This window comes from Alternaria atra (genome assembly GCF_907166805.1).
Source record: "Alternaria atra isolate CS162 genome assembly, contig: 23, whole genome shotgun sequence".
Classification (NCBI taxonomy): domain Eukaryota; kingdom Fungi; phylum Ascomycota; class Dothideomycetes; order Pleosporales; family Pleosporaceae; genus Alternaria; species Alternaria atra.
The window spans coordinates 3,095,680-3,119,525 of record NW_025091321.1 but is presented as its reverse complement, the minus strand read 5'-3'; the positions used below and the strand labels follow the sequence as shown (position 1 = coordinate 3,119,525).

Here is a 23,846-nt window from a genome sequence, read left to right as displayed (position 1 = left end):
ATCTCATTACGGGTTTCATTACCGATTCTGCATCCCCCATATACGCAAGTCTGCCCACATACTGTAGACGAATAAAATTTCTCAGATCATGTGTGCCAATATACATGCAAGCGAACGTCGGTGACTCATTCCTCTGCGCCAGACCCCTTGGTATGAGTACGCTCTATTGCCCAGTATGTAGTGACGTAGCGATGCAGGGCCTCAGTGACGGCATCGCCGACCAGCATCCATCATCGGTACTTTACATGCATCGGATCTGTATCTGTAAAGGCGCCATAGTTGCATGCATATCCTTCCTCTCACCTCACAAGACCGATCGACAGACCTGCTGCAACAACTGCATTTAGCGTCCATCTCCACCTATTTTAGGAATCCTACAGGATCCTGCAGGGGCAAGGACCAGGGAAAATTTCTAACGGCCAGGTATTCCTACTGGCGATGGTAATGGATGGCGCGTACTCAAAAAACACAGCCTTGCCGCCACCAGATCTGGATCTGGATATCCCTTCGTCTCGGATGCGGTTCGGCAACCCAGCTTCGAGGCTGGTCTTACAAAAGAGTTCTGGGGGCCAAGTCATGGAAGTTCGAAGGATTTACTGATAGTGGTATATCCACGGAAAGACATTCCGGACTATTTGGTTGGTTGGTTGAGAGGGCATGTGTTGTTGTGTGATACTGCATGGTAAGGAGAGTCAATCTCACGTGTATTGAAGGGAGAGATTAGCTGAGGCGCTGGAGGTATCCTTGCGTAATTAGACGTTCAACGTCGCCGTGCCGGACGTAGAATTGTGAGTTCTTGGTCAGGGTTATGGACCTAGTAGTCGGTTAGCAGGGGCACAGCATTCGGTATTCCGATCAGCTGAAGCAGAGACTTCGGCATGCCGATCTGGTGCATTACGTACCCGTACTCCGTTTGGATCTCACCCGCATCCTTCAGCACTCGTACGTCGATGAACAGATCGCGAGGCGGCTCCAAACTCCCCGTCAAATCGATATCCGTCCATTGACCCTTGTACGCAGCAAGCAAGTCGCTGTATTGCCTCACGTACTCCTCCTCTTCTGGACTCAAGCTACTCTCCTCTTTTCCACCGCCGGCACCCATACCGCTTCCCCTTCCTCCTTCTCCACTATGGTCCTTGCTGCCCTGTTGTTCGAGCACATCGATACCCTCCCAGCAGTATTCCTCTAGCTTGTCACTCCGTACGCGGTGGTAGGCGAGTAGACATCGCTTGTTCCGGCGCATACATAGGTGGTTTACAAGAAGAGCGCAGGCTGTTTCAGGCGATGCGCTGGGGTTGAAAGAGCCGCTGTAGGGAGCGAGGATGGATGAAACGTCTTTGTCGAGATCGCGAACTTCGCGGACTATGGAGCGCGTGAGTTCTGAGGCGTACGGCGGGAGATGAGGGAGTGCGAGGGTGCGCTTTGCATTTTGTACCTGGGTGACGTTAGAGATACAACGTAGTAGTCTTGTATAGAACATAAGGCTTACCAGTTTATTAGCTGCCTCTCCATACATGATCTATGCTTCAGTCTTTCCAGATATGTTTTGTTTAGGTAGTAATGGAGACGTGGTAGTTCGAGCAAACGCGACTGTCACTGCAATTTGTAGGATGTGCAGAGTAGCTAGCTTCTTGCGATGAGGCGTCGTGATAGAGTTAGTATTATGGGCTTCAAATTGAGAAAAAATTAGTAGTGAGTGAATAGGTGAAGAAGAACAATTGACGTATGTATGTTTCTATGAACGTTTGTTAGACCCCTCATCCGCAAAGGCAGGCGCGTTCGCGACGCGGGGACAGGTGGGGCTAGGCGAGTCTTGGCTCGGTCGAGTCCAACTTCACTCTTCCGGCAATCCCTTTGACAAGACCAGCAGCCCACGCAAGCTCATTCGCCAGCATCCCAAAACCTCGACTAATACCATTCCCTTTGTCGACACTATGGAGCGCGATGGATTAATGTTACGTGCGATACATACGATGTCACGTCACGTCACGTCACTACGTCGAAATGATAGAAGAAGGCTGATTGAACACTAATGCGTACATCTTGGTCTACACACGCCATAACACCATGTCTAAATGCTCTATGCCCCGGAGCTTTCGGTCCGACCAACGCCTTGAACACTGCCCACCACGCGAGAGCTCATGAGGAACAACCCTACGATGCTAAAAAGAATGATCATCGCTTTGGAACAACGTCGCACGTAAGCATGATGGTAACACGACAAACCAGACGCACAAGCTAACGTGATATAGATCACTGCTCGCCCATCCATTTATCGAACTCCGACTCTTGTTCGAGCGACACCATGGTTGGGTCTGACTGCCAGGATTGGTACTCATCGGGCGGAAGATCCAGCAACCCGCCAAGGTTGTGTTGCTCAAGCCTCTCTTCTTGCATGTCCGGATGGACGTTCCGGTATACGTTGTTCTGCAGCGCTGCAGGGTCGATATCCGAGTGGTTACCTCCGTCGTAGGCCAACAGCATGGGATCCAGCTGCCCCTCGTCGAATGGTGTGCCCAGATTTGATTGTAGCAGAAGATCATTCGTATTCCCTCCAGGCAATCCCAGCATTGACGGGTTCGAGTGGAACTGCATGGAAGATGATGGTGTGTCTACCCTCCTCATGTGCATGTCGTCTGCGTAACCTGGACTAATGTGCATGTTTGGATAGGCGGCAGTCTGATAGTACTGGTTGTACAGCTCATTGTGGCTTATCGGCATCGGCATCGGTCTTCCTTCGTTCGTCATTTCCCAGGAGGATCGATTGATACCGTTGCCATTCGGGCCGAACGAGTGATCAAAGTACTCTGCAGCAACACCACTTGACGGATAACTGAACGATCGGTCGACTCTCCTAGCCTGTCGGGAGCGAGATCTGCCACTACCGGGAGCCCATTCGGCGTCGTCAAGGTCGCTAGGTTCTTCATCCTCAGACCATTCGCTTCTTCGTTTCCGAGCCGGAACTGCTGTTTTGCTAGGCGAGAACTTATATGTCGGGTGTGCGTTTTGGTGGTTGATCCTCTCGATCTTTGCGTATTCGTTGTACAGCTCGCGAATCTCCGGTGGCTCCAGAGGCCAGCTCTCTCCCGCTACTGACGATACGACCTGGTGGTTATTCTGAAGACACCATGACTTGGCCCTTTCCGCAAACGCCGACCGATACAGCATAAATGAGTTCATGGGACGAGTGATGTATCCATTCCTCTTCTCCACTTCGCGCCTTCTAACGTCCGCTGGCCTATTCACCCACTCCTCCATGTTCTTGACCTGGATATGATGCAGCTCTTTCGTCAGAATGCTCAGCGGTGCAGTCAGTTTGGGCGTCTTGTGCTTTTCGTTCTTCGGTGCTTTCGCCTTCTTAGCTCTTGGCGTCGCTTTCGGTCGAGGGCTACTCTCGTTCCGACGTGGAGAGCTGGACAATGTCGTGGCTCGTCCACTGCGGGTCGTCCTACGCCCAGAATCATCACCGTTTGTGGATCTTGGCGTCGGTGGCGAGAACAGGGCCTGATCATTCTGGCATTCATTAGCCATCGGATTAAACACGATCAGCGATGCTTGCTTACCGATATGCCGTTGTACGGCCCATTGTGGTAGTACTCTGCCGGTGGACCATACCCATCCTGTATCTTGATCAGCATGGTTATATGTGTGAAAATGCAGAGGCTTTTACATATTGTATACCTAGTCCGAGCCCACGAGGGTGGTTGTCAGCATGTGACGCATGTGAAGGGATCCCTTCGTGCGCCACCGAGCCTGGCGAACCATACCCTGCCTCACCGAATGAATAACCGCGATCTACGTTGTATTGCGCAACCTGGTGCAGCCTGGTCTGGTACTCCAACCCGGCATTCGGTGGGGTAGGGGGGTGTTGTTGGATGAGCGTGTCACTCCTCATCGTAGCGGGTATTAACGCCTTACTTAGTTGCTGCGATAGTGGGATTTGCGGGCAAAGGCTCTGTTCACTTTTACAAATTGACCTCGTTTTGAACTCAACAAGACACACAAGTGATAGAGGATGGTAAACAAGAGTGGGCGCAATTGGGATGGGCTGAATGATCCTTCTGTTGGCCTGAAGTCTCGGAGCCTGGAGACTGACGGGGAATCGTTGCTTCTGGATGCCGAAAGGCGTTTTTCCGGTTTCTAGAGAAGACACTGGATCAGTCTGCTCTCTTTCAGATATGGTGCTGCATATTTGTTAGTAACTATAGCGACTGTATTGCTCTTCGCTGGGTTTGCTTCATCGCAATGATGCATAGCAGTTCGCAAAGAGTTCAGGGAACGAACCTGTTGCAGTTACCCGCTTCTCACCGGCACCAATGCTTCGGTGCAGAGACAATCAACGTGGACGACTATGCGATGCCAATTTGCAAGTCAGACACCGCTGTACTGTTTGAGTTGTGTTGGTTTGGCCCGTGTCTCTTTGTGGCGAAGGCAGAGCTCGAGCAAAGCGTGAAGGGCAAATCAACGAAGAAGGATTCTTTGTTCCGGGTCAGTCCTCAGAAGGTATTTGTAGCGACTACTAAACCTCGAGGTCGACTGTTCACGTATAGTGTATAGTGTACCTGGTCGTCTCAACATGGACAAAGGCACTACCGGATCGGTGCTGGCTGGGCGCGCTTGACACACTGCGAAGTCGCGCTGCTTTGGGATTGCGGGTCTCCCAAGCAATTCAATACCTACAAGATGGCGCAAGACTTAGCCCTCTGGTCCGTTCACGTTTCGAAGTCGAAAATATCATGTCCTTCCTGCTGTGGGGTTGAAAGCGGCCCTCAGCCCCTCCAAGGCGACTGCTATAGACGGAAGCTACTCTTAATCTGGGTGCCCTTCTCTAACTTTCGCCTACCCCAAGAAGCTGTCTACCAATCTCGACAGGGATTTATGATGGCTTGCAGCAGTCATGTGCACTGGGCGCTCGCTATAGCAAGCCACACGCTCACTGGTATCTTTAGCCTCTAGAGCGACCCTTGGAGTTGTGTTCCACCAGATCATGGGCTGCATTCTTTGCACCAATTGAATTACCGGGGGCTGACGGACTCCCTTCCTCTGTAACCAATGACATAGATGGTACATGACCACATTTTTTCCTCAGGCTGAAATTGGTTGGGCGACCAAAATCTGGGTTCTTTCGCTACGTAGCTAGGCCCGGTGTGCTTTTTACGGATGGCTGCATCCCATCATGCCAGAACCCTGACAGCTGGTCATGCTTGGCAGGGCTGACCACGACACCACGAGATCTAATCTCCACAACGCGCGTCAACATCTATCTTCACAATCGGTTTACAAGCAGCGTCAAATTAGGCATCTTTCAAATACTCAATCTTAAACACTTCATCATCATCTTGCGTGTGCTGGACAAAGGACCAGCACAGCAATTCCGACATATTGGTCAAGATGCGCCTCCGCGGCGAGGCTTAGGTGTGTGTTGACCGCTTAAGCCTTGGATGATTTCGTCAATTCTGCTTGTTCGTCTATTGAGGCCAATGTTCAACGCCGACGACTTCTTCGGTAAGCCCGTTACGATCAACTAGTCCTCAACGTCCTTAGGCGACAGGCTGCGGACAGCTGGGCAACGTCCTGCATGTTACATGCATAGAGTAGAAGTTCGGTTGCTTCCGGTCGATCGTATTGACATGGGAACCTGCCTCTGGAATGCGTACTATCACCTTTTCGGCAGAATAACCAAACGATTCCGACCTGGGGCGACCAGGTTTGACCGAGCCTCAAAGACGAGAGTGATTGGTTTGAGCAAGCGCGAAACATGAATGAAGCCACCGTCTGCGACATTGCTTTGAGTCAGGAGGCTTGAGTGAGTTTGTGGTGTTTGAACATGCATGTTCTGACCGGTCTACCTAAAAGTGAACGCAAACGTGCTATCAACACGACATGATGTTCTCACAGCACCGCAGAAGCCTACGTCAGAATACATAGTCGGTATACACAGTGGGTACAACAGTGGCGACTCGAGCTACTCGTAATCACAGGTGTGGAGAGAAGCCTTTGAGCACATGTGCGTGTGATCGGCGCCGTAACTGTCAATGCCCGCCTCCACCGACCCAACTTCGCATTGCTCAGAAAGGCCATATCTCCGTTGCCTCCTGCCGGCCATGGTAATTGCAGGAATCCGTTTCCGTCGTCTTCCAATACTGTGATTCCGTCTGCAGAGCTAGAAAGATAAGCTCCGTTGGCTCTACCCGTCATCGACCCGAATCAATTCGGTAACAGACCTCTCCGCGCCTCGTGATACGTTGTACAACAGTCTTATCCCCCTAAACACTCGGTACCTTGAAATAACGACGAATGAAGAGCTGTTGCGATCCCATCCCGCGGAAGCTAAGAAACAAGGTCAGCCCTCATCTTCCTGTGAAGAAGGGTCTAGCGGTTTACCCCACTTTCCCAGCGGTGCTACCATGGGACGAACTCATGGCACGGGAATGCCGTCGATAGTGTGATCGAAATCACTAACATCATCGAGCTTGAAACCTCTTATGCTCAAGCTTCGGGCCTTTTCTGCTCACAGGATAGCAAGTGCCGCGCCGCCGGCAAACACGCATTGAAGCCGCATCTACGTGACATCTCGCACTCCGCATATGTCCAGTCGCGTCGAGTATACACGCCCCCGGTCCCAAGAAGGTGGCATTGGTACGCTAGTAGGCGCTCGTGCAGTAGGCCAACGGTCGCGGTTGGATCGAGCAATTATGCCGCGAGGTACCGATAAACACAGTGATGATTGGTATGGATATCATGCAAGTATCGCACGATGTGCCCGACATTACTCAACTCACCTTGATCAAGGTTTGCCCGTTCTAGCGTAATCAGAAGACACGGCACAGGGGTACAGTTGGTTGTGTAGCTTCAGAGCAAAAGCTTACGATACGTCTCTCGCGAATAGGCATACCCTGACACCCCACCCAATAATTGGAGATGGCTGTCGCTTCTGGCGTCAGAGCGCTTATGTCGGATAGTCGTCCGGCTAAAGTAGGTTTGTGACGAGCGACGCACCAGCGTCAGGGAAGCACATATCACATAACGTGCAAGATCCACCAAACATAGGCCTACGCTCGATAATCGCTTTCCAACAGTTCGCCCAAGGTTATCATAGACTCAGTGCCACCATCAACCTTAGGATACACTTTTCGCTCTACCCCTCACTTTCTGTCAATCCTGCTTCCTTCCTTGTTTCTTTTGGGTAAGGCGCTAGCAATACTCAAACCACAACTCAACTCGTTTCCCTGTTGAACTGATGCGGCTCAAAAGCGACATGGGTCTTCCCATAACCAGCTAGCACTGTGTTACGTCACTCCATGGAGTCGGTACGCGCTAGCACGTGATGCTACTAACGCTGCGCTCCCATCGCTTACCCCAGTCGCTGGGCAAACGCCTTTTGCAACGGCTGCCAGACTGGATCTGGGAAATGGTGATGTGTCCGAGAAGTGGCGAAAGTGTACGTCTTCGCTAGCTTACGTTTCTTCTGACAACCGTACTTTTGTTGACCTATCTAAATCTATGCCGAGAGTACACGAATTGTCGCGATACTGAGATTTTTCTTCTCAGTGCGGGACTTCATAGATCTTTGGGATAAACAGATGCAGGTCATGTGGCGCGCACTTCGTTCCGTGAAGTGGTTGCGCGGCCAAAAGCTGTCGTAAGATATAAAGCATGAAGACCTCCTGTCTGTTGATTTTTGGAACTCGTGCACTGTTCACAGTAGCGATTCCATCAAGGAAGTCTGCGTCGCTTATCGGAGAGTCTAAGAATGTTTCGTCAACTTTCACTATGTCTCTGAGGTGATTCACTAGGTAGTTGTTCCGATGTGAGAGACATTGTGCCATGCAAAAGATTTCATGATACAATGTGCAGGTAAATATTGAAAAAGGTATGGATAGGATGCGGTTGCCAAAATGGAGCTAAAGGCCAATTTTCAATACTTCAAGCATTGAAATCTTACACAAATGTCGCAACCGTACGAATTCGGAAAACAAGACTCTGTTTCGGGTGACGGGTTGACAGATGCCCTAGGTATGAACGGTAAGGCAAGGCAGAGATCGTCCAACCACTCCTCGCAGTTTGGTGAGAGTGACGAACCTACGTCGCCAAATCCTTTAGGCGAACACGCGGACGCGGACGCGACGCATGGAAGGGAGAAAGAGCAGAATGAGGAGACACAATCGGGCAGCATCGTTAAAGAGCCTATTTACGAGGGGGAGCAAAATACATCGAGGCCTTCACTGCAATCAAATGTATCGTCTTTCGCTGCCCCGACCAAAGCATCGGAAGCGAAGAAGAACGAGAAGATCGAGCTTGCTTCTTTTGTGAAGAAGATCTACTCCACCAATGAACTGGCTATCCGATCGAATAATGCGATGCGGCAGCATTCGGTTTCTGTTCTTGATAACCAACGATCAAGTTTAAAGCAGCGCTCTGTCACTACCTCTACTCATATTAGAGAGGAGGAGAATGCAGTTGATCATTCACCGCCGTATATGAAGTTGCAGTCGAAGAACATGCGGTGTCACAGTCTTGCTTCTACTATTTCCGATAGGTCGGCGGGAGAAGAGGGAATTCAAGGGGAGGTAGAAAAGCCGCCCAGTCTAGAAAAGGAACTGCTAGAGGAGGAGCTTCCGGATGAGCAAGCACAAGAGGAGGAAGTACAAGAAGAAGAAGAGCCATGCATGCAAGAGCAGAAGGAATTAGAAGAAGTGGAAGAACCCAGTACTGAGTTTCAGGAACCGCAAGAGCAGAAGTCTCCCTTGGCGAAAGACATCATGGCGTGGACATCGCAAGGAGGTCGCGTCACGGACCTAGAAGAGCAAGTTGCGACAACTCAAGGTCAGATCGAAAGCGAATCACGAAATGGTACAGAAGCAGACGAGAAATGCAGTGTCGTGATCTCAACGGACATTGACGATATTGCACTAGGTAAGACCACTGCAGACATGGAAGAACTGGAAGCCGGACTCGAGGATGCGAAGAGACAGCGTGACGAGGTGATGATGCGGTGTGAGACAGTACAACGAGACTTACAAACAGTCAAAGACGACGCCGAAAAGCTGCAGCAAAAGCACAACAAGCTGATCGTACAACTTCAGCACAGTGAGGAGCTAATTGCAGCGCGCAACGTTCGCGAACCTAATCTACCTGCTCTTGAAGCAGTTGAAGCAGTTGAAGCAGAGAACAAAAGACTTCAAGTGGCGGTCGGCAAAACGCGGCTGGAACTTAACAATGCAAATGCATGTTGCGAGAACCTTGACGACCAGCTGAGAGACGCTCAAGAGAAGCTTAACAACCAGGAAACATCTATCAAAGAACTATGTGAAATCATCGACTTGGTATCTCAAAGTATGTCGCAAGGCGTCGATATTCCCGTTCCCCAGTCCGAAGAGCTTTCTCAGAGCCTTGTGCAGGCCTCCGAGATAGAAAGATTACGGATCAAGATTGCCCAATTAATTGGAGGGTATGGTAAAGACTTCAAGAACTGGCATGAAAAGAATGAAGAGCTGGAGCGTCAGATAGCGGATCAAGAATCTGAGATCAGTAGGCTAGAGAAGACCATGGACATCCAGAGAAGAGAATTATTGAGCCCCGGTCTACAGAGCCCGATGTTCCCGCAGGCGATGCAGATGGATAGAGATGAATTTCAGCAATATTACGAGCGCGAGCGACTGAAGCGCAAAGGCGCAGAGCAGGAGCTCGCGAAGGCGAAGAAGCTGTTGTCACATATTCACCCCGAGAACGAAAAGCTACAGTCAGATCTCACCAACGCGCAAGAAGAACTCGCAGATTTGCGTCCCAGAGCTGAAAAGCTGGAGCAGGACGTCAAGGGGTGGAAACAAGACTCCGAGGAAAAGAATTTGCAACTTGAAGAACGCACTCGTGCGTTTGAAGCCAGTACCGACCAACAGAAGCAGGAAACCCTCCGTTATATCAAGGATTACTACAACAAAACCAAGGACGAAACACATTGGGAAGTTCAGGGTCTACAGAAGAAGCTCGCAGCCTTGGATGAAGAACGCGTAGGACTCAAACGAGCGTTCAAGCAAGCGAAGATGGATATCGCACGCTTGGGAGATTGTGTCACCAGACTAAGGAAGAGAAACAAAGCCCGTGACGCTCATATTGGAAACGTACAGCAAGCGTTTATGTGTGGTGAAGAATTTCCCACCCTTGAGTCCGATGACGACACTTCATCTTCAACTTCAGCCTCCACGATCTCGTCGCTCACTCACCCGCTTGATCGTGTTAACAGGCCGCCATCTATCCCACGCTGCCACCTCCCCACCACAATCGGAGCGCGCAACGCCGTAATAGCCACCTATCATCAGGAGCTCGAGGAATTGCGAGAGCAAGAATTGTTTAATGTGATTGTCAAGCCACCCGTATCTACCAAGAACAAGAATGGTGCCGCATACAATGAGATCATGGAAAGAGTGCGTGAATGGAAGATGGGAAGTTCGTATTCACCTAGAAAGCTGGGGTGGGGAGAACTAAGGCGAAAGAGTCCGTGGGAGAGGTGGGATGGAGAGATGTGGGCAAAGGAGTTTGCTACGGGGAAGGATGTTGATGTTCTGAAGGAGAGAGGGCTTTGGCATGAGACTTAGGTTTAGTAGTATACCTTTGAAGTTGGCGTCAAAATGGCAATAGAACAAGTTTAAGTTATTGAGATCACGACTGACTGTGGAAATCTTTACCGCTAGTTGACCTGTACCCTAGGAAATCTCAGCGTCTATATCCGGGCTGTCACGAAAGTATATCACGGTATCTATCATGTTCCTCGTCCACTACCACTTTCTGTTTGCACTTATCGCATGAGCCCTTCTCCACATCGATGTCTGGTGCGACATTATTGGTAAGAGAGGCGCATTCGAAGGTCAGTCCCGAAGGACCCAAAATAGCCATACCATGACCGCAGTTTCGTCCGTCACGTCTGATGAGTGTATGGCATCTCCTACAGCAGGTGCGGATGAAGTGGCACATAAATAGTCGTTTTAATCTTCGCTGGTGGAAGAATTTAAGAATGTGTGTGTGTGTGTGTGGAAAAGTGTTGATTTATATAGAGAGAAGGCTAGACAATGAGACGTACGTGTCTGAGACATGAACGTGAACTTGCGGCGATAACGCTAAGTGATTATATCCAACGTGACGACACCGCAATACAAATAGCCACGAACGTGAAGAGTCACTCGCCCCATGCAATGAACAAACTAGATAGGCACAGAAAACGCTTCTACTATGTTGCCTACTACAACAACACTAACACAGATATCACATATAGATATAGATAGCTTAGAAGTATACATTAGTATAAGATGTCTTTTAGTTTCTTAATATATGCGGTTGTAGGATGCAACGTAGTAGAAGGGTTTTTAGCACCTGTCCAGTCTCTTCCTTGTATAAGGTGCACTCAACAACGAAGCAATGCAGTAATACTCTGAAAGAAAGAGCCTGAATCAATGAGAGCAAGCCGGATATGGTATTATTTGGTGATATGTATACTGGATACTGTAGACCAGGTCTACTCAGACAGCCTCAGTTGTTTGAGTCTCACCCTTCTCTTTCTTGGCGATGTTCTCAATGGTGGCAAGAGCGTCTCCCTTGGCTTGCGCGGCTGTAACGTTCTCGACATTACGGGCGAGGTGCGAGCTACCCTTCTTGGTCTGCCAAGCATGCGGGCCATCTTTGCTGAACAAGACTTCGATCTCTTCAAGAGTCTTGCCACAAGTCTCGGGATATGTGAAGAAGAACTGGATAGATGCCAGAACACAAAGTACCCCGAAGACCACGAATAGTCCCCACTTGATGTTGATGAAGGCTGGCGGAATGAAGAGCCCGATCGCGAAATTGAACAGCCAGTTTCCTATGGCCGCTATGCCCATTCCAGAAGCACGTGTTTCTAGTGACCACACCTCAGCGGCGTAGACCCAACAGATGGGGGCGAGCGTAAGCGCGTAGATCTAAAGGCATGTAGTCAGTACGTAATCTCAACGGATGCACCTAGAGAAGTTACTTACAATGATTAACAGGTATGAAAATGCGATGACAGTGTACGCGGGCGATCCGGTAACCTCCATGACGACGTTCTTGTCCCCACCGACACCATCGGGAACATAAGTGTAATGAGCTCCTAGTGTTCCTCCAACCACAAAGTGGCATATAGCCATCGTGATCGCACCCCAGAATAAGAGCGTCCTTCGGCCAATCTTATCGACAAAGAAGAACATGATTGACGAGAAGATGATGAACAAGGCGTACTGCACGCCGGATGAGATGAGCTTGGTGTTGCCTGAAAGACCTGCCATGGCGAAGATGTATACGACATAGTAAGTCATGACCTGTGAGTAGTTAGAAACATGGTACCACAAAAAGTGTCTCCCAACATACATTCGCACCCGAAAGTTGTTGCCATGCCTGGACAGAGAAACCTGCGAGGGTTCGCTTCCACATGCCGTTCACAACGAACTTCCTCCATCCTTGGGGAGCTAGACGCTCAGCAGTAAGCGCTGTAACAATCTCCTCGTATTCGGCGATAACGTAGGGGTCCTCGATGTTGCCATCGGCTTGGATGGCGGCCAGGATGTGAATTGCTTCTTCTGTGCGGTCGACCTTTGCGAGCCAACGGGGTGACTCAGGCAGGAATGGCAGTCCAATCATGAACATGACGCAGGGAACGAACTGGATTCCCCAAGCGGTGCGGAACGAAGCCGTAGCGCCAGGAATAAACGTACATCCGTAACCGATGAAGTACCTGTACAGCATTAGTACGGCTATCTTACCTATATTCAGCTTGCTTACATGATAAGAATACCCCACTCGATAGCTAGTTGTTGGATGATGATAATCGCGCCACGCTGAGAGTGTTTCGAGATTTCGGCGAGGTAGACGGGTACCTGAGACGACGTAATACCGACAGTTACTCCGTTCAAGACGCGACCAGCAATAAGCATACCGCGACCTGTGCAAGCGACCTGTATAGCGGTACCGATAAGCCACCAAATACAGGCGAATACAAGAGCGTCGCGACGACCGAACTTGTCGGAGATGGGACCAGCCATAGCACTGCCAACTACTGAGCCCGCAGCAAGGGCAGAGCCAATGGCTCCTTGAACAACACCAGATGGGTTATCGAAGTATTCACTGTTCAGTGTTAGGGGACGTTTTTTTGGAGATTCTACCATCGCGGCGACTTACAGGTACTGGTCGCTTGGAATGATAGCGCTCATCGATGAGATATCAAAACCGAAGAGCATACCTCCCATCGTGGCAACAATTGCCAAGAAGTAGACATTATAGATCTTGGGAAACTTTTCGAACATCTTGACTGGATCCTCTCTAGAGCCTAGGTTGACGCAAAGATGGCAGTCGATTGACCTGTCGATCCACGTTCGCGGGGAATGTCGAATATAAAGGCCTCAAGAAGTCGGCATTACACGCCGGTTTGCACAACGTGATAATCATCTCGCTTGAAGCAACCATCCCCGCTGGGGTCCTTGCTCCGCATGAGGCTCTCCATACTGGCACACTCGTCGGCTAGGTAAAATGGTTAAAACGCGGGTTTACCGATACAAGTATAGCGGCCGCATGCCAAGAAAAGCCTGCCGACTTGAACATCGGAGAGAAACGAGATCGAGTCATTATCGGACCCCAGATGATTCGTGGAAAATAAGGCGTCTGGAGATGTTGGGGTTAGACTGGAGGTGGAGACACGCGCGCTCGAGGTCGGAGAGATGTGGAGATCGCCTCACCCGCGTTGTGCATGTGTCGATGTCGTCAGTGGCGCTTCTGCCGAACCGGCGGCTCTTTTTCGAAGCCTTGCCGGGACCCGATGGCGCAGTCCAAGGTTGCTTCGATGCGACGATGTTACATGTAGACTGGAAATACTTCCTGATGCGATATGATTTCCGCGTGTTGTTAGGTGATTGGGCAGGAATGCGATGGAGTGGTGTGAACAATCCATCGCAGGGTGGAAGTGCGATCCTTCCTCTGCTTGGCAACGTTCGCTCTCATCTCCCGATTTTGCCTCGGCATCGCGATGTTGTTATTGGTATGCGACTTCGTGGTCGCATTGCATCGTGTTACCTACAAATTTGTTTGCGGCAAAAAGCATAACATGGAAGCAAAGATGACGAAGTCTTGCCAACTGAAGTGTTGTTCGTTACAGACGCTTCTAAAATTCGCGCAAATAAACTTCAAGAAGCCCTGTCATGATCGGGGTGTTGATGGATATCGGGTTTGCTCATCGGTGATCCTTCCTGTCTTCCTTCGTATTCGGGCCAACTTACCGCGCCGCTTTGTGCATCAACCCTTGGATGTTACATGATGTGGATGTTGAAGCGAAACAACCTTGGATTTCAGGCCGCTCACAGGAACCTATGAAATCAGGGACAGCAGCGAAGCTAAAGCGCTCAGTGATGTCGGTAAGGACTTCATATGGTTTTATGTATGCCAACGCACGAACAGCCTCCGCTCAGATCTCATCTTGAAGGCTTTACGTTTCCGCTTCAGCATCGAAAGCATCAAAAGCGCTGACGCTCTACTGAGAAAATCACCCCTCTGGGAGCGTGAGCCTTCAAAGGTTACGCACATCGAGATAGGGTTTAAAAGTGACACAGCACTGTCGGGTGACCATCAAGGCCGTCAAAGTTACTGGAGAATGGTAAGCAATCTCCATGGGCTCGAGATGGTTCGCATCTTTGCTGATGGCACCTAGGAAGAGAAAGAGAAGGAAGATGAGATGCTAAAAGCTGCGATGGAAGCGTTCGGTTCGTCTCTGGACCGTTCTCGGAGCGGATTGCCGACTGTTAAGGTCAGGGTAGTTTGCATAAATCCTGATTCTGATACAGCACTACCGCATACAAGGAAGAAACTAAATAGATGTTGATAAGTTCTCTGCTATGCTGCAATCCGCAACAGTATAACAAGGAAGCTTAGGACGTTTAATAGTATTGCAGGCTCCTAAGTACCCTACTTATATACATAATGCTTATGCTACGTTTACTATAGTAGACCAAGATTAAAAGCTTGCTAAGAACTGTTCAGTTCTTTCATTGAACCTGGTTGCGCTGTGTTCGCAGGATCGACCTGGAAGATCCGATGCGTGTGTAGGTTCGACAGGTAGCCAAGCCACTCGGCAATACTTGAACAAGCCAAGAGAAGCTTTATTGTCCAGAATACAAGGACTTGATGTCATGAGCACTACGATCATGATCGAGTTTGTAGCATTCATGCGTCACCAGCAACATGCGGAAAGAATAGTGATGGTAATTTCACTGCTCTCGATGGTGCATACGACACCCACATTGGCGATATTAGATAGACTTTCTGGGCGTGTGGCGCATACTGGAGAAGGCACGCAAGCCGTGCGAAGCCGTGACGATGGAGATGGTCTGCGTCATCAACTTTTGACGACTACTATTTGTTCTGTCGATGCGCTGTCGCCCACAAGGGACTTTTTCCAACAGACTCTATCTCTTGACGCTGTTTTGAATGGAACCTAGCTGCGCACAAGAATGCTTTGTACGAGACGGAGAACCGCAAATACGGCGAAGATGTGTATCGCGAAGTGTTGTCACCCTAAACCTCACTCGTCCCCAGGTAGCCTCACAATTTTTTCACTAATATATACTGCACACTCATACTCTACACGCGTGGTTCTATGCCGTTGGGCAAGAGTGTTAAGTATTCGTACGAAGTTTTGATGTTCGTGTTCTGGTTTGCCGCCCCCTGAACCGCCCGTGTCCCCGCGGCTAAGTTCGGCCACCTTACCGTCAGTGGCATCAAAACCACACTTCCGATAGCCAGAAGTCCACAATTTTCTGTGGGAAGGTCAATTCCTACCGTACGAACAAGTTCCCCGCGCGTTTGAAGTTTGAAAACCGGCCAAATTTCCAAAAGTTACAAATTTTGACCCTACGAATATATATGCACAAAAACCCCCTTCTTCCATCAACAACAACAACAAGAACAACAAGTTCATTGGTCCTGTGGTCTAGTGGTATGATTCTCGCTTAGGGTTCCCTCTTGGGGTCAATAACCTGAGCATTGCTTGCGAGAGGCCCCGCGTTCGAGTCGCGGCAGGACCCATCTTTTTGCGCTTCTATGGGCCATAGCAGGCCCTACAGACATGACGGAAGCTTGGGAGACGTTTAGAGACATACATCCCTGAGCCCTTCGGAGAGTCCGTAGCTATGTGTGCTCATCCGTGGAAGATGTCAACTTTTATTTTTCATGGAATTCGGGCTTTGACAACTTGAAGAGCAAGCGGCCATCGCATGCGGCGGGCATACATATAGTATCGGAATCTCATTTCGCCCTTCTCCAACATCTCTTGACCCTTTGGAGTCGTCTGCCAGCTGTATGTATGTGCTCATGCGTGGAATGTTTCTTTTTTGATGCCCAATCTGGTCCTGCGCTACTTGAGAATCTCGCGGACTCCAAAATCCACAAATCTGACAAATACAACCCTCAATCAACCTTTTAGTAACACCGTCTGCTGTCTTCGTCTTCTCCTTTTTGCTTTTCTGCGCTTCTATGTATAGTCTGTTCGTAGCGTGCGAAGTGGACCGCCGTCAGGGGTCATAGCGCGAACCCTCCTGCTCCAAGTAGAAAACCACGACAACCTTGGAAACATCCAACCTCACCGAACCTCACAACACCAGAATCAGCACACCTTTCCAGCCCGCAACCTTTGTACTTCAAAATGCAGTTGCGATGGGACTACCCGAACCCGAATGAGTACATTATAGGAGCTTGGGAGCCAAAGACGTCAAATCACAAGTGAGTTTAGGTGCGGTACCTGCATGGTTGACTGGGTTTGGCTGACTTGTTATAGCTTCTGTGAAGAGGTGCGATATCATATAAGACTCAGTTTGTTTGATAGAGACTGACGAACGAAGGACTACATCATCACACCGTACATTGGCGAGTTCATCAATACCCTCACAAACATTACCTACGGTCCGTACAACTTCAATCAACACCAGAAGCATAAACTAACTCACCAACCAGTCATCTACGGCCTCTATGGTCTCCGCCGCGTCGCACCTAAACCAGATGGCGGACTAATCTCAACCCTCGCATTCCCCTACTGGGGTCTAATCGGCGTAGGTGTCCTATCAGCCTGGTTCCACGCGACCCTAAAATACCACTCGCAAATGGGCGACGACCTATCCATGTTCTTGGCTGTAGGTGCCATCTTGCACCAACTCCTCTGTTTCGGCGCCACGCAATCCGAGCGCCGGAAATACACCTTCTACATACTCGGCAGCCTAATCCCCATCTCCATCTACCACGTCTGGGCCGACGAAATCATCATGCATGAAATCGCCTTTGCCGTCATGATCTTCCTTGTTAGTAAGCAGACGCGCGCACTGATTAAGAAGCAAGTCAAGAACGAGGAGAGCAGGAAGAAGTTGGGCAGAATGGCTACGTTTGGGATTTCGACCGGGCTTTTCGGATACTTCCTTTGGAATATCGATTTCCATCTTTGCGCCTATGTTACGCAGTTCAAGCGCTATGTTGGGCTGCCTTGGGGGTTCCTGTTCGAGCTGCACGGGTGGTGGCACATTTTGACTGCTATTGGTGCGTATGTGGGTATGGCGTTGGTGGAGTATCTGGTTACTATTGAGGAAGGCAAGTCTGGAAAACTCGAGGAGGGATTTGTGTGGCCTGTTAGGGCTGTGCTGAGGGATTTGGACGGTGTTGAGCGAAAGGGTGTGGAGAGCAAGAAGACGATGTGAGAAGATGATGGAGCACGGGACATGTATGCTGAAGGGATGAGCGAGAAACTTGGGCGCTTTTGTGTTATACATTTATTGCTGTATAGCTGTAGAGATAGACCGACGCTGAAAGGAACTGTCATTGGCGTGGTCTGTCTTGGATATTCAAGGCCTACCTTGAAGGTATACACTGTTGCATTGTGCATAATAACGAGCTTCTTCTTCGTACTGCCGCAACCACTGCTTGATCATGAGTGCCGGCCTCGCGGCTCAGCAAACTTCCGTCTCAACACCAAACAACTATTTTAGCTTACCAACTTAATCCACGCTTCATCGTCGATTTATCCAAGCAGCACACAGTTGCGCATGAATTTCGCTGGAGGTATCGCGTAAAGTCCATCAACCTCCGCCACATCAGACCTTGATTGGCTACACGGCGTTAAGATCTGGACCCGGCAGATGGGTGTGGAGCCCAGCGTCATCACATTTAGTTACATAAAAATGATTTCGGGTCCGAGAAGACGGCAATTTGATATAAGAGCTCTGTGGGATAACTGTGAATAGGACATCAAACAACCTCAGCAGCTGCACAACCACTACACAAGCAATTGAGGCACCAGTGATCAAGGTTTAAAAGTTCCATCTACCCCACTATTCAACTCCAAAACTTCAGAGAAGCTTAAACCAGCAAACATGCCTGAACTGGTCGGAAAGAACGTAGGCCCAATAGGCTACGGCCTCATGGGTATGCACATCTTCACCTAACTCACCGTGGCTATCTACTAAGACATCACAGGTCTAACATGGCGCAAGAACTCACCGCCAGCCGAACAGAGCTACGAAGCTATGCGCACGGCACTCTCACTCGGTGCGAACAACTGGAACGGTGGCGAACTCTACGGCTCACCAGAGCGCAACTCTCTACACCTTCTCAACGAGTACTTCACCAAGTACCCAGGTGATGCAGAGAAGGTTGTCCTATCCATCAAGGGTGGTCTCAAGAAAGGTGAGATGGCGCCTGATGGCAGCCGCGAGAATGTGAGGCGCAGCATCGACGAATGCTTGAAGGTCTTGGATGGCAAGAAGAGTCTTGATCTGTTCGAGTGTGCTAGAGTCGACCCCAAGACACCTATCGAAGAGACTGTCGGCTACATCGCAGAGTATGTCAAGGAGGGTAAGCTCGGCGGTATCAGCTTGTCGGAGGTTGGTGCGCAGTCGATCCGCAAGGCGCATGCTGCTCACCCCGTCTCGGCCGTCGAGGTAGAGTTCTCGCTCTGGTGCACTGACATTCTTGAGAACGGTGTCGCGGCGACGTGCGCAGAGCTGGGTATCCCTATCATCGCGTACTCTCCTCTTGGACGCGGGTTTCTGGTAAGCGCATCTCTTCCCAACTGACGACTTACTGCTAACGCATTGAAGACGGGCAAATACAAAAAGTACGAAGACATCGAGCCCGACTCTATGCTCCAACACATGCCTAGATTCCAGCCCGACGTCTTTGACGAGAACATCAAGCTACTCCACGCTGTCGAAGACATGGCCAAGGCAAAAGGAGTCACACCAGCTCAGATTGCCATCGGCTGGGTACTCGCGCAGAGCGGTGCCAAGGGTATGCCCATTATGATCCCAATTCCTGGTGCTACGACATCGGAGAGGATCGAGGAGAACATGAAGCCGGCGAAGCTCAGCGACGAGGACCTGAAGGCGCTGGATGACATGTTGAAGGCGTTCCCTCCGATTGGCGCCCGGTATCACGAGTCCCAGTCGGCATTGTTGTTTGCATAAACACCCGTAGAACTAGTCTGAAGCATGTTAGTACTGTAATTGCAATGTAACAAGCTTATTGTGTATGGGAATAGAAGATCAGAAATAATTGTGTAGTGTAGAGCTAATCCGCATTTGGGCAGCTGTGAGGCTGCTCTTTGGAATTGCAGAACTCTGGAATAGATCATCATAGAACTGGGATGAAGGAACTAGCAAAGGAACTTACTGTACATGTCTGCGTGGTGGTTGGGAAGTGAAGAGGGAGGATGTAAGATTTGCGGAGCTGACCAAAATATGCGCCGAAAGCTAAACGGCTGGTCCCTGCACCTCCGCTAGACGTCCAACACGCGCCGGAGAAGCATCACCACGCTCTCCTCTCCCAAACGCGCCTAGAGCAGTTGCAACATTCACATCAAACCGCCATTATGGATTCGCCTTCAGAGCTCTCCGAGTACGGCAGCGATGATTTTCCCGAAGATATCAAAGGCCGCCAGTACGAAGCCACTCCTGACCACGACCCGCGCCCAAGCAAGCGACCACGACTGAACATTCGCGCGCCATCTTCACCACCTCATATCAGCACGATGCCGCCCGAGGAAGAGGGCGATTTGTCTGAAGATACCGATGGCTCCGTCCCAGCGTCGCCACACCACCACCCGGGCATGTCGCAAGACGACGATTATGGCCAGGAACAAGTCACCGTCTGCAAGTGGGACGGTTGCACGGCGGGCGATCTCCAAAACATGGATAACCTGGTAGAGCATCTCCATGACGATCACATTGGTACAAGACAGAAGAAGTATAGTTGCGAATGGAGCGACTGTACGAGGAAAGGCATACCCCATGCCAGTGGCTATGCGTTGAGGGCACATATGCGCTCTCATACAAGGGAAAAGCCTTTCTACTGCACGCTTCCGGGTAAGTCTCAACGTCGAGATTCACCTTCTCATATACTAAGCCTTGCCAGAATGCGACCGTTCCTTCACACGCTCCGATGCGTTGGCCAAGCATATGCGAACTGTCCATGAGACTGAAGCCCTCCGCCCCTCGGACCCCGTCCCTAAGCACCACTCGTCCAACCCCACCAACAACAAGCAGCGCCTCAAGCTCGTCCTCAACAACGAGGCCAAGAAGCTGCCACACGACAAGGGCTCAACACCCGGCTCCCCATCCTCACATTCCCATCCGCCCAACAGCGCGACAATCCCGCCCAACGCACCTGCATCAGATGCCGACTACGCCCACAACAACGTCATCTACCTGCAAGACCTCGCCAACCCAAACGCGCCAACGCTCGTGCAATTTCCACCAGACATAGAGTTTACACCCGAAGAACTACAGAAACCCGCTCCAGATCTATTCCAACTGCTACGTCGACAATTACTCTGGGCGACGCAGGAAGGCGAACAATTGCGCGCCGAAGCTGAAGAGCTGGAGAGAGTGCGCCATGAGGAGTGGCAGGCCAAGGAGCTTCTGTTTGAGAACTTCATGGAAGCACAAGCAGCGACGGAGCGGCGGCGACGAGTCGAGGAGGGCATGCCAGATGACATGGAGGGCTGGCAGTCTGTGGAGAACGATATCATGCCCGCGAAATCTCTCCCCATGGCACCAAAGGATGGACGGCTGCCGTGGTGGCGAGACGAGACTGCGCAAGCCCAGCGGCCCAAGATTGAGGAGGGGACACAGCCACCCAGGCCACCTCCAGCGGATATTCGGCACCATGAGGAGCTCCAGCCGCAAGTCCCTGTGGCTTAGAATGTTTCATGGACGCGCTCATCTAGCATGCAAGCAGGCTTCCTATTCGGGTCTTCATTATCCGACTTTCTCTCCTCCTCTTGGTATGGAATACCAACCATCAGGTGTGAAAGAACCGCATAGACTGCGACGAAATACCTATACAACGATGACCTTGGACGAAAACTTGGCTAGGAGGAATCGAACGGCAGGGCTCAAAGTTGAAGGGTAGGATACGTGCGCAGTTCTTTAGTGTTTGTTTGACAGTTTTCGTGTATTACTATGGGATGCATGGAGGGGTTCACGGTCTCTGGGTACATTCAAGATTATAGATACCAATTCATTTAATGCTTTCGTAGTATACAGCTTCGTTTCAATCCGTGTCTGGCAGTTTTCTAATGCCATATTTTGATGCCGGCTTGCTTCTATGCATAAACCCTGTTATATGCTGAGTCGCTCATTGTTACTTGGACGTCGCAGGCATCCGCTTCCATGCCCCTACCTCCTCCCAGAGTATGCCTTTCGGCCTCTCACAAGCGGTCATGCTTCCAAAAGCGTAGAGTGCACGCTTACCTAGCCTTCCTCTTCTCAGCCTCCTGGTTCTTGAACGGAAAGCCAGACGTCCTCTTGTCGGCGCCCGTCTTCCTGCTAATCCGGCCATTGCTGCTAGCGAACAGAATGCACCAAAGCGCAACCATGGCCAGGAAGCCCGAGCCGAGCGTTCCCAGACTGAAAGCCAAGACACCAGTTTTAGTCCACATAGCGTAGCCATAAAATGCGAGGGCCGCGTGGAACATTGCGGTTATGGTGAGTGTGGGGAGCGCGTAGGGAGCTTTAGGGTCTTCGGCGTTGGTCGTTGCTCCTGAAGACGTGTCAGCTGGATCTGCAGAGGATAGCAGGATGAAGAGAGGGAAAACGTACCCTCGGAAAGTCTGCTAGACAGTGGAACAGAGCCCGTGAGCAGAACAGTCAAGATGCCCAATGTGATGAGCGAGAAGCCCAGCACGCGGGAGAAGTAGACCTCGAGAGCTGATCATCGTCGTTAGTATATCATGCTATGTCGCATTTGAAGTCTTCAGAGTATACGTACTGGAGGCTTCGCGCACCTCGGGTGACAACAATGCTACTATCATTGTTGGGGACGCGATGAGAGGCGCGGCTTGGGTCGCTGCATTCTGTTAGCAAGCCGTAGGGTATTCTTGCGAAATGGCATATAGCTCACCCAGCCATGCGGCAGTGCCATAGGAATAGAAGTAGTAGACCTAGTGTTCATCATCAGCTTGGCTCATTGTGCAAACAACTCAGCCCTTGTTGTGGCAGCTAAGATACGTACATCCATGTTGGGAGCGTTGTTGGGATGTCAATTGAGTTGTCGTTTTGTTCTTGAAGTGTTATGGAGTGTTGGAGGAGAGGTGCAGCAGTGAAGATGATGTTCTTGGGAAGGGTGAAAGGAAGGGTTAAAACGTGGGCCTTGTGATGCAATGTCATGTTCCTGAGCGGGATTTGCGCAAGCATCCGCAAGGCCATACGTCATTGTTGCGCTAACATGGAAACTGCGGCACATGCCAACACGCTTGTTTTGGACATTGCGCGTAATCGGAGTTACGTGTTTGCCATGCGTGTTACCGCTTTCGTGTTATTGGGGTAAGCGACCGTGTTCTGGTGCTAGGTGTCTATGATGGGCAAGCTTGTACAAACGCGTCGCTGGAGGCTGGAGACTACCTAGGTATACGAGCCGTGTACAAGGAAAGTGTGACTTGCATGTGGCTTGTCGCTTCTCTGTGTCGCCGATCATCCACTTCGTGGTGGCTCGCAATGCAGAAGCGTAGCAACCTTCGCACTCCAACTTGCTCACGACAACGCACAAGGCTTGCGCATCATGCTTCGGCACCCCACGGAACACAGTCATGGAGCAGCTACGGCGTCTTGAGAGAACAAGCACGTGTGGATGATTACCGTGCTCTTCTACTGACATTACTGACATATGCATCTCTACCTCCATTTCAGAGGGATTCACAGGTTTGTTATTCCCGAGATCAAAAGGTTTATAGCCCCTCTTGAGACTCACGCACACGTCCAAAAGAGGAAACAGACATAACCACCCATCGATTATAGTCAACGGCTGTCAGACCGGGTTCCCGGGACACTTTGAGAAGTCTAATACTCAAAGAGCTTGGTCAACGTACGCCCAACGGTCAAAATATACCACAAGAGGAAGAGTATCAAGGAAGGCATCGCTCACGGTAGATCGCGCTATAAAGAAAGATCCACGAACCACAATGGAGAGTTCTGTCGAAAACTGGATCTCGGGGTCGAAAGCTGGTACGTGGCTTTCGAAATGCGGTAGCGAAGCAGCCATATATGCCGAGAGAGGAAGGAAGAAAGAAAACTATTGATTGTGGCGGGCGATAGGGCGTGTCGCCGAAAAAGCAAAGAGTGTCTTGTCATGAAGCTTGAGCCGCCCATGTCACACGGTTCGACATACACAGTTACCACATCAGGAAGCATGGTCAGATTTGGATCGAGAATAACGCATTCGGGCTATACTACGGCCTTACTACGAACACAATGGATTAGGAAGATCAGGTCGCGCATCTGCGTCTCAGCCATGCCGACACGTACAGGACAAGGACATGTCGC

At 50.4% G+C, this 23,846-nt stretch overlaps 8 protein-coding genes across 8 annotated transcripts; 4 read left to right on the top strand and 4 right to left on the bottom strand.

Annotated features, from left to right (window-relative positions):
- Nucleotides 1–814: 814 nt before the first annotated feature.
- Nucleotides 815–1,516, bottom strand: ALTATR162_LOCUS4588 (uncharacterized protein; the record flags this gene model as incomplete). The annotated part of the gene is made up of 2 exons (XM_043312203.1): nucleotides 815–1,435; nucleotides 1,490–1,516. The coding sequence occupies 2 exons, from the start codon at nucleotides 1,514–1,516 to the stop codon at nucleotides 815–817; spliced, it is 648 nt and encodes a 215-aa protein (XP_043168138.1).
- A 737-nt stretch (nucleotides 1,517–2,253) lies between these two features.
- Nucleotides 2,254–3,638, bottom strand: ALTATR162_LOCUS4587 (uncharacterized protein; the record flags this gene model as incomplete). Its single annotated transcript, XM_043312202.1, has 2 exons — nucleotides 2,254–3,513; nucleotides 3,564–3,638. The coding sequence occupies 2 exons, from the start codon at nucleotides 3,636–3,638 to the stop codon at nucleotides 2,254–2,256; spliced, it is 1,335 nt and encodes a 444-aa protein (XP_043168137.1).
- Nucleotides 3,639–7,949: 4,311 nt separating this feature from the next.
- Nucleotides 7,950–10,595, top strand: ALTATR162_LOCUS4586 (uncharacterized protein; the record flags this gene model as incomplete). The annotated part of the gene is made up of 1 exon (XM_043312201.1): nucleotides 7,950–10,595. The coding sequence occupies one exon, from the start codon at nucleotides 7,950–7,952 to the stop codon at nucleotides 10,593–10,595; it is 2,646 nt and encodes an 881-aa protein (XP_043168136.1).
- Nucleotides 10,596–11,513: 918 nt separating this feature from the next.
- Nucleotides 11,514–13,307, bottom strand: ALTATR162_LOCUS4585 (uncharacterized protein; the record flags this gene model as incomplete). The annotated part of the gene is made up of 5 exons (XM_043312200.1): nucleotides 11,514–11,948; nucleotides 12,006–12,326; nucleotides 12,376–12,739; nucleotides 12,787–13,128; nucleotides 13,183–13,307. 5 exons carry the CDS (start codon nucleotides 13,305–13,307, stop codon nucleotides 11,514–11,516), a joined length of 1,587 nt encoding a protein of 528 aa, XP_043168135.1.
- Nucleotides 13,308–16,690: 3,383 nt separating this feature from the next.
- Nucleotides 16,691–17,729, top strand: ALTATR162_LOCUS4584 (uncharacterized protein; the record flags this gene model as incomplete). Its single annotated transcript, XM_043312199.1, has 4 exons — nucleotides 16,691–16,767; nucleotides 16,823–16,835; nucleotides 16,887–16,947; nucleotides 16,999–17,729. The coding sequence occupies 4 exons, from the start codon at nucleotides 16,691–16,693 to the stop codon at nucleotides 17,727–17,729; spliced, it is 882 nt and encodes a 293-aa protein (XP_043168134.1).
- Nucleotides 17,730–18,401: 672 nt separating this feature from the next.
- Nucleotides 18,402–19,493, top strand: ALTATR162_LOCUS4583 (uncharacterized protein; the record flags this gene model as incomplete). The annotated part of the gene is made up of 3 exons (XM_043312198.1): nucleotides 18,402–18,453; nucleotides 18,505–19,079; nucleotides 19,128–19,493. The coding sequence occupies 3 exons, from the start codon at nucleotides 18,402–18,404 to the stop codon at nucleotides 19,491–19,493; spliced, it is 993 nt and encodes a 330-aa protein (XP_043168133.1).
- A 404-nt stretch (nucleotides 19,494–19,897) lies between these two features.
- ALTATR162_LOCUS4582 (uncharacterized protein) lies at nucleotides 19,898–21,227 on the top strand (the record flags this gene model as incomplete). The annotated part of the gene is made up of 2 exons (XM_043312197.1): nucleotides 19,898–20,390; nucleotides 20,440–21,227. 2 exons carry the CDS (start codon nucleotides 19,898–19,900, stop codon nucleotides 21,225–21,227), a joined length of 1,281 nt encoding a protein of 426 aa, XP_043168132.1.
- Nucleotides 21,228–21,775: 548 nt separating this feature from the next.
- Nucleotides 21,776–22,545, bottom strand: ALTATR162_LOCUS4581 (uncharacterized protein; the record flags this gene model as incomplete). Its single annotated transcript, XM_043312196.1, has 5 exons — nucleotides 21,776–22,068; nucleotides 22,128–22,235; nucleotides 22,297–22,374; nucleotides 22,429–22,468; nucleotides 22,540–22,545. The coding sequence occupies 5 exons, from the start codon at nucleotides 22,543–22,545 to the stop codon at nucleotides 21,776–21,778; spliced, it is 525 nt and encodes a 174-aa protein (XP_043168131.1).
- Between the last annotated feature and the right edge of the window lie 1,301 nt (nucleotides 22,546–23,846).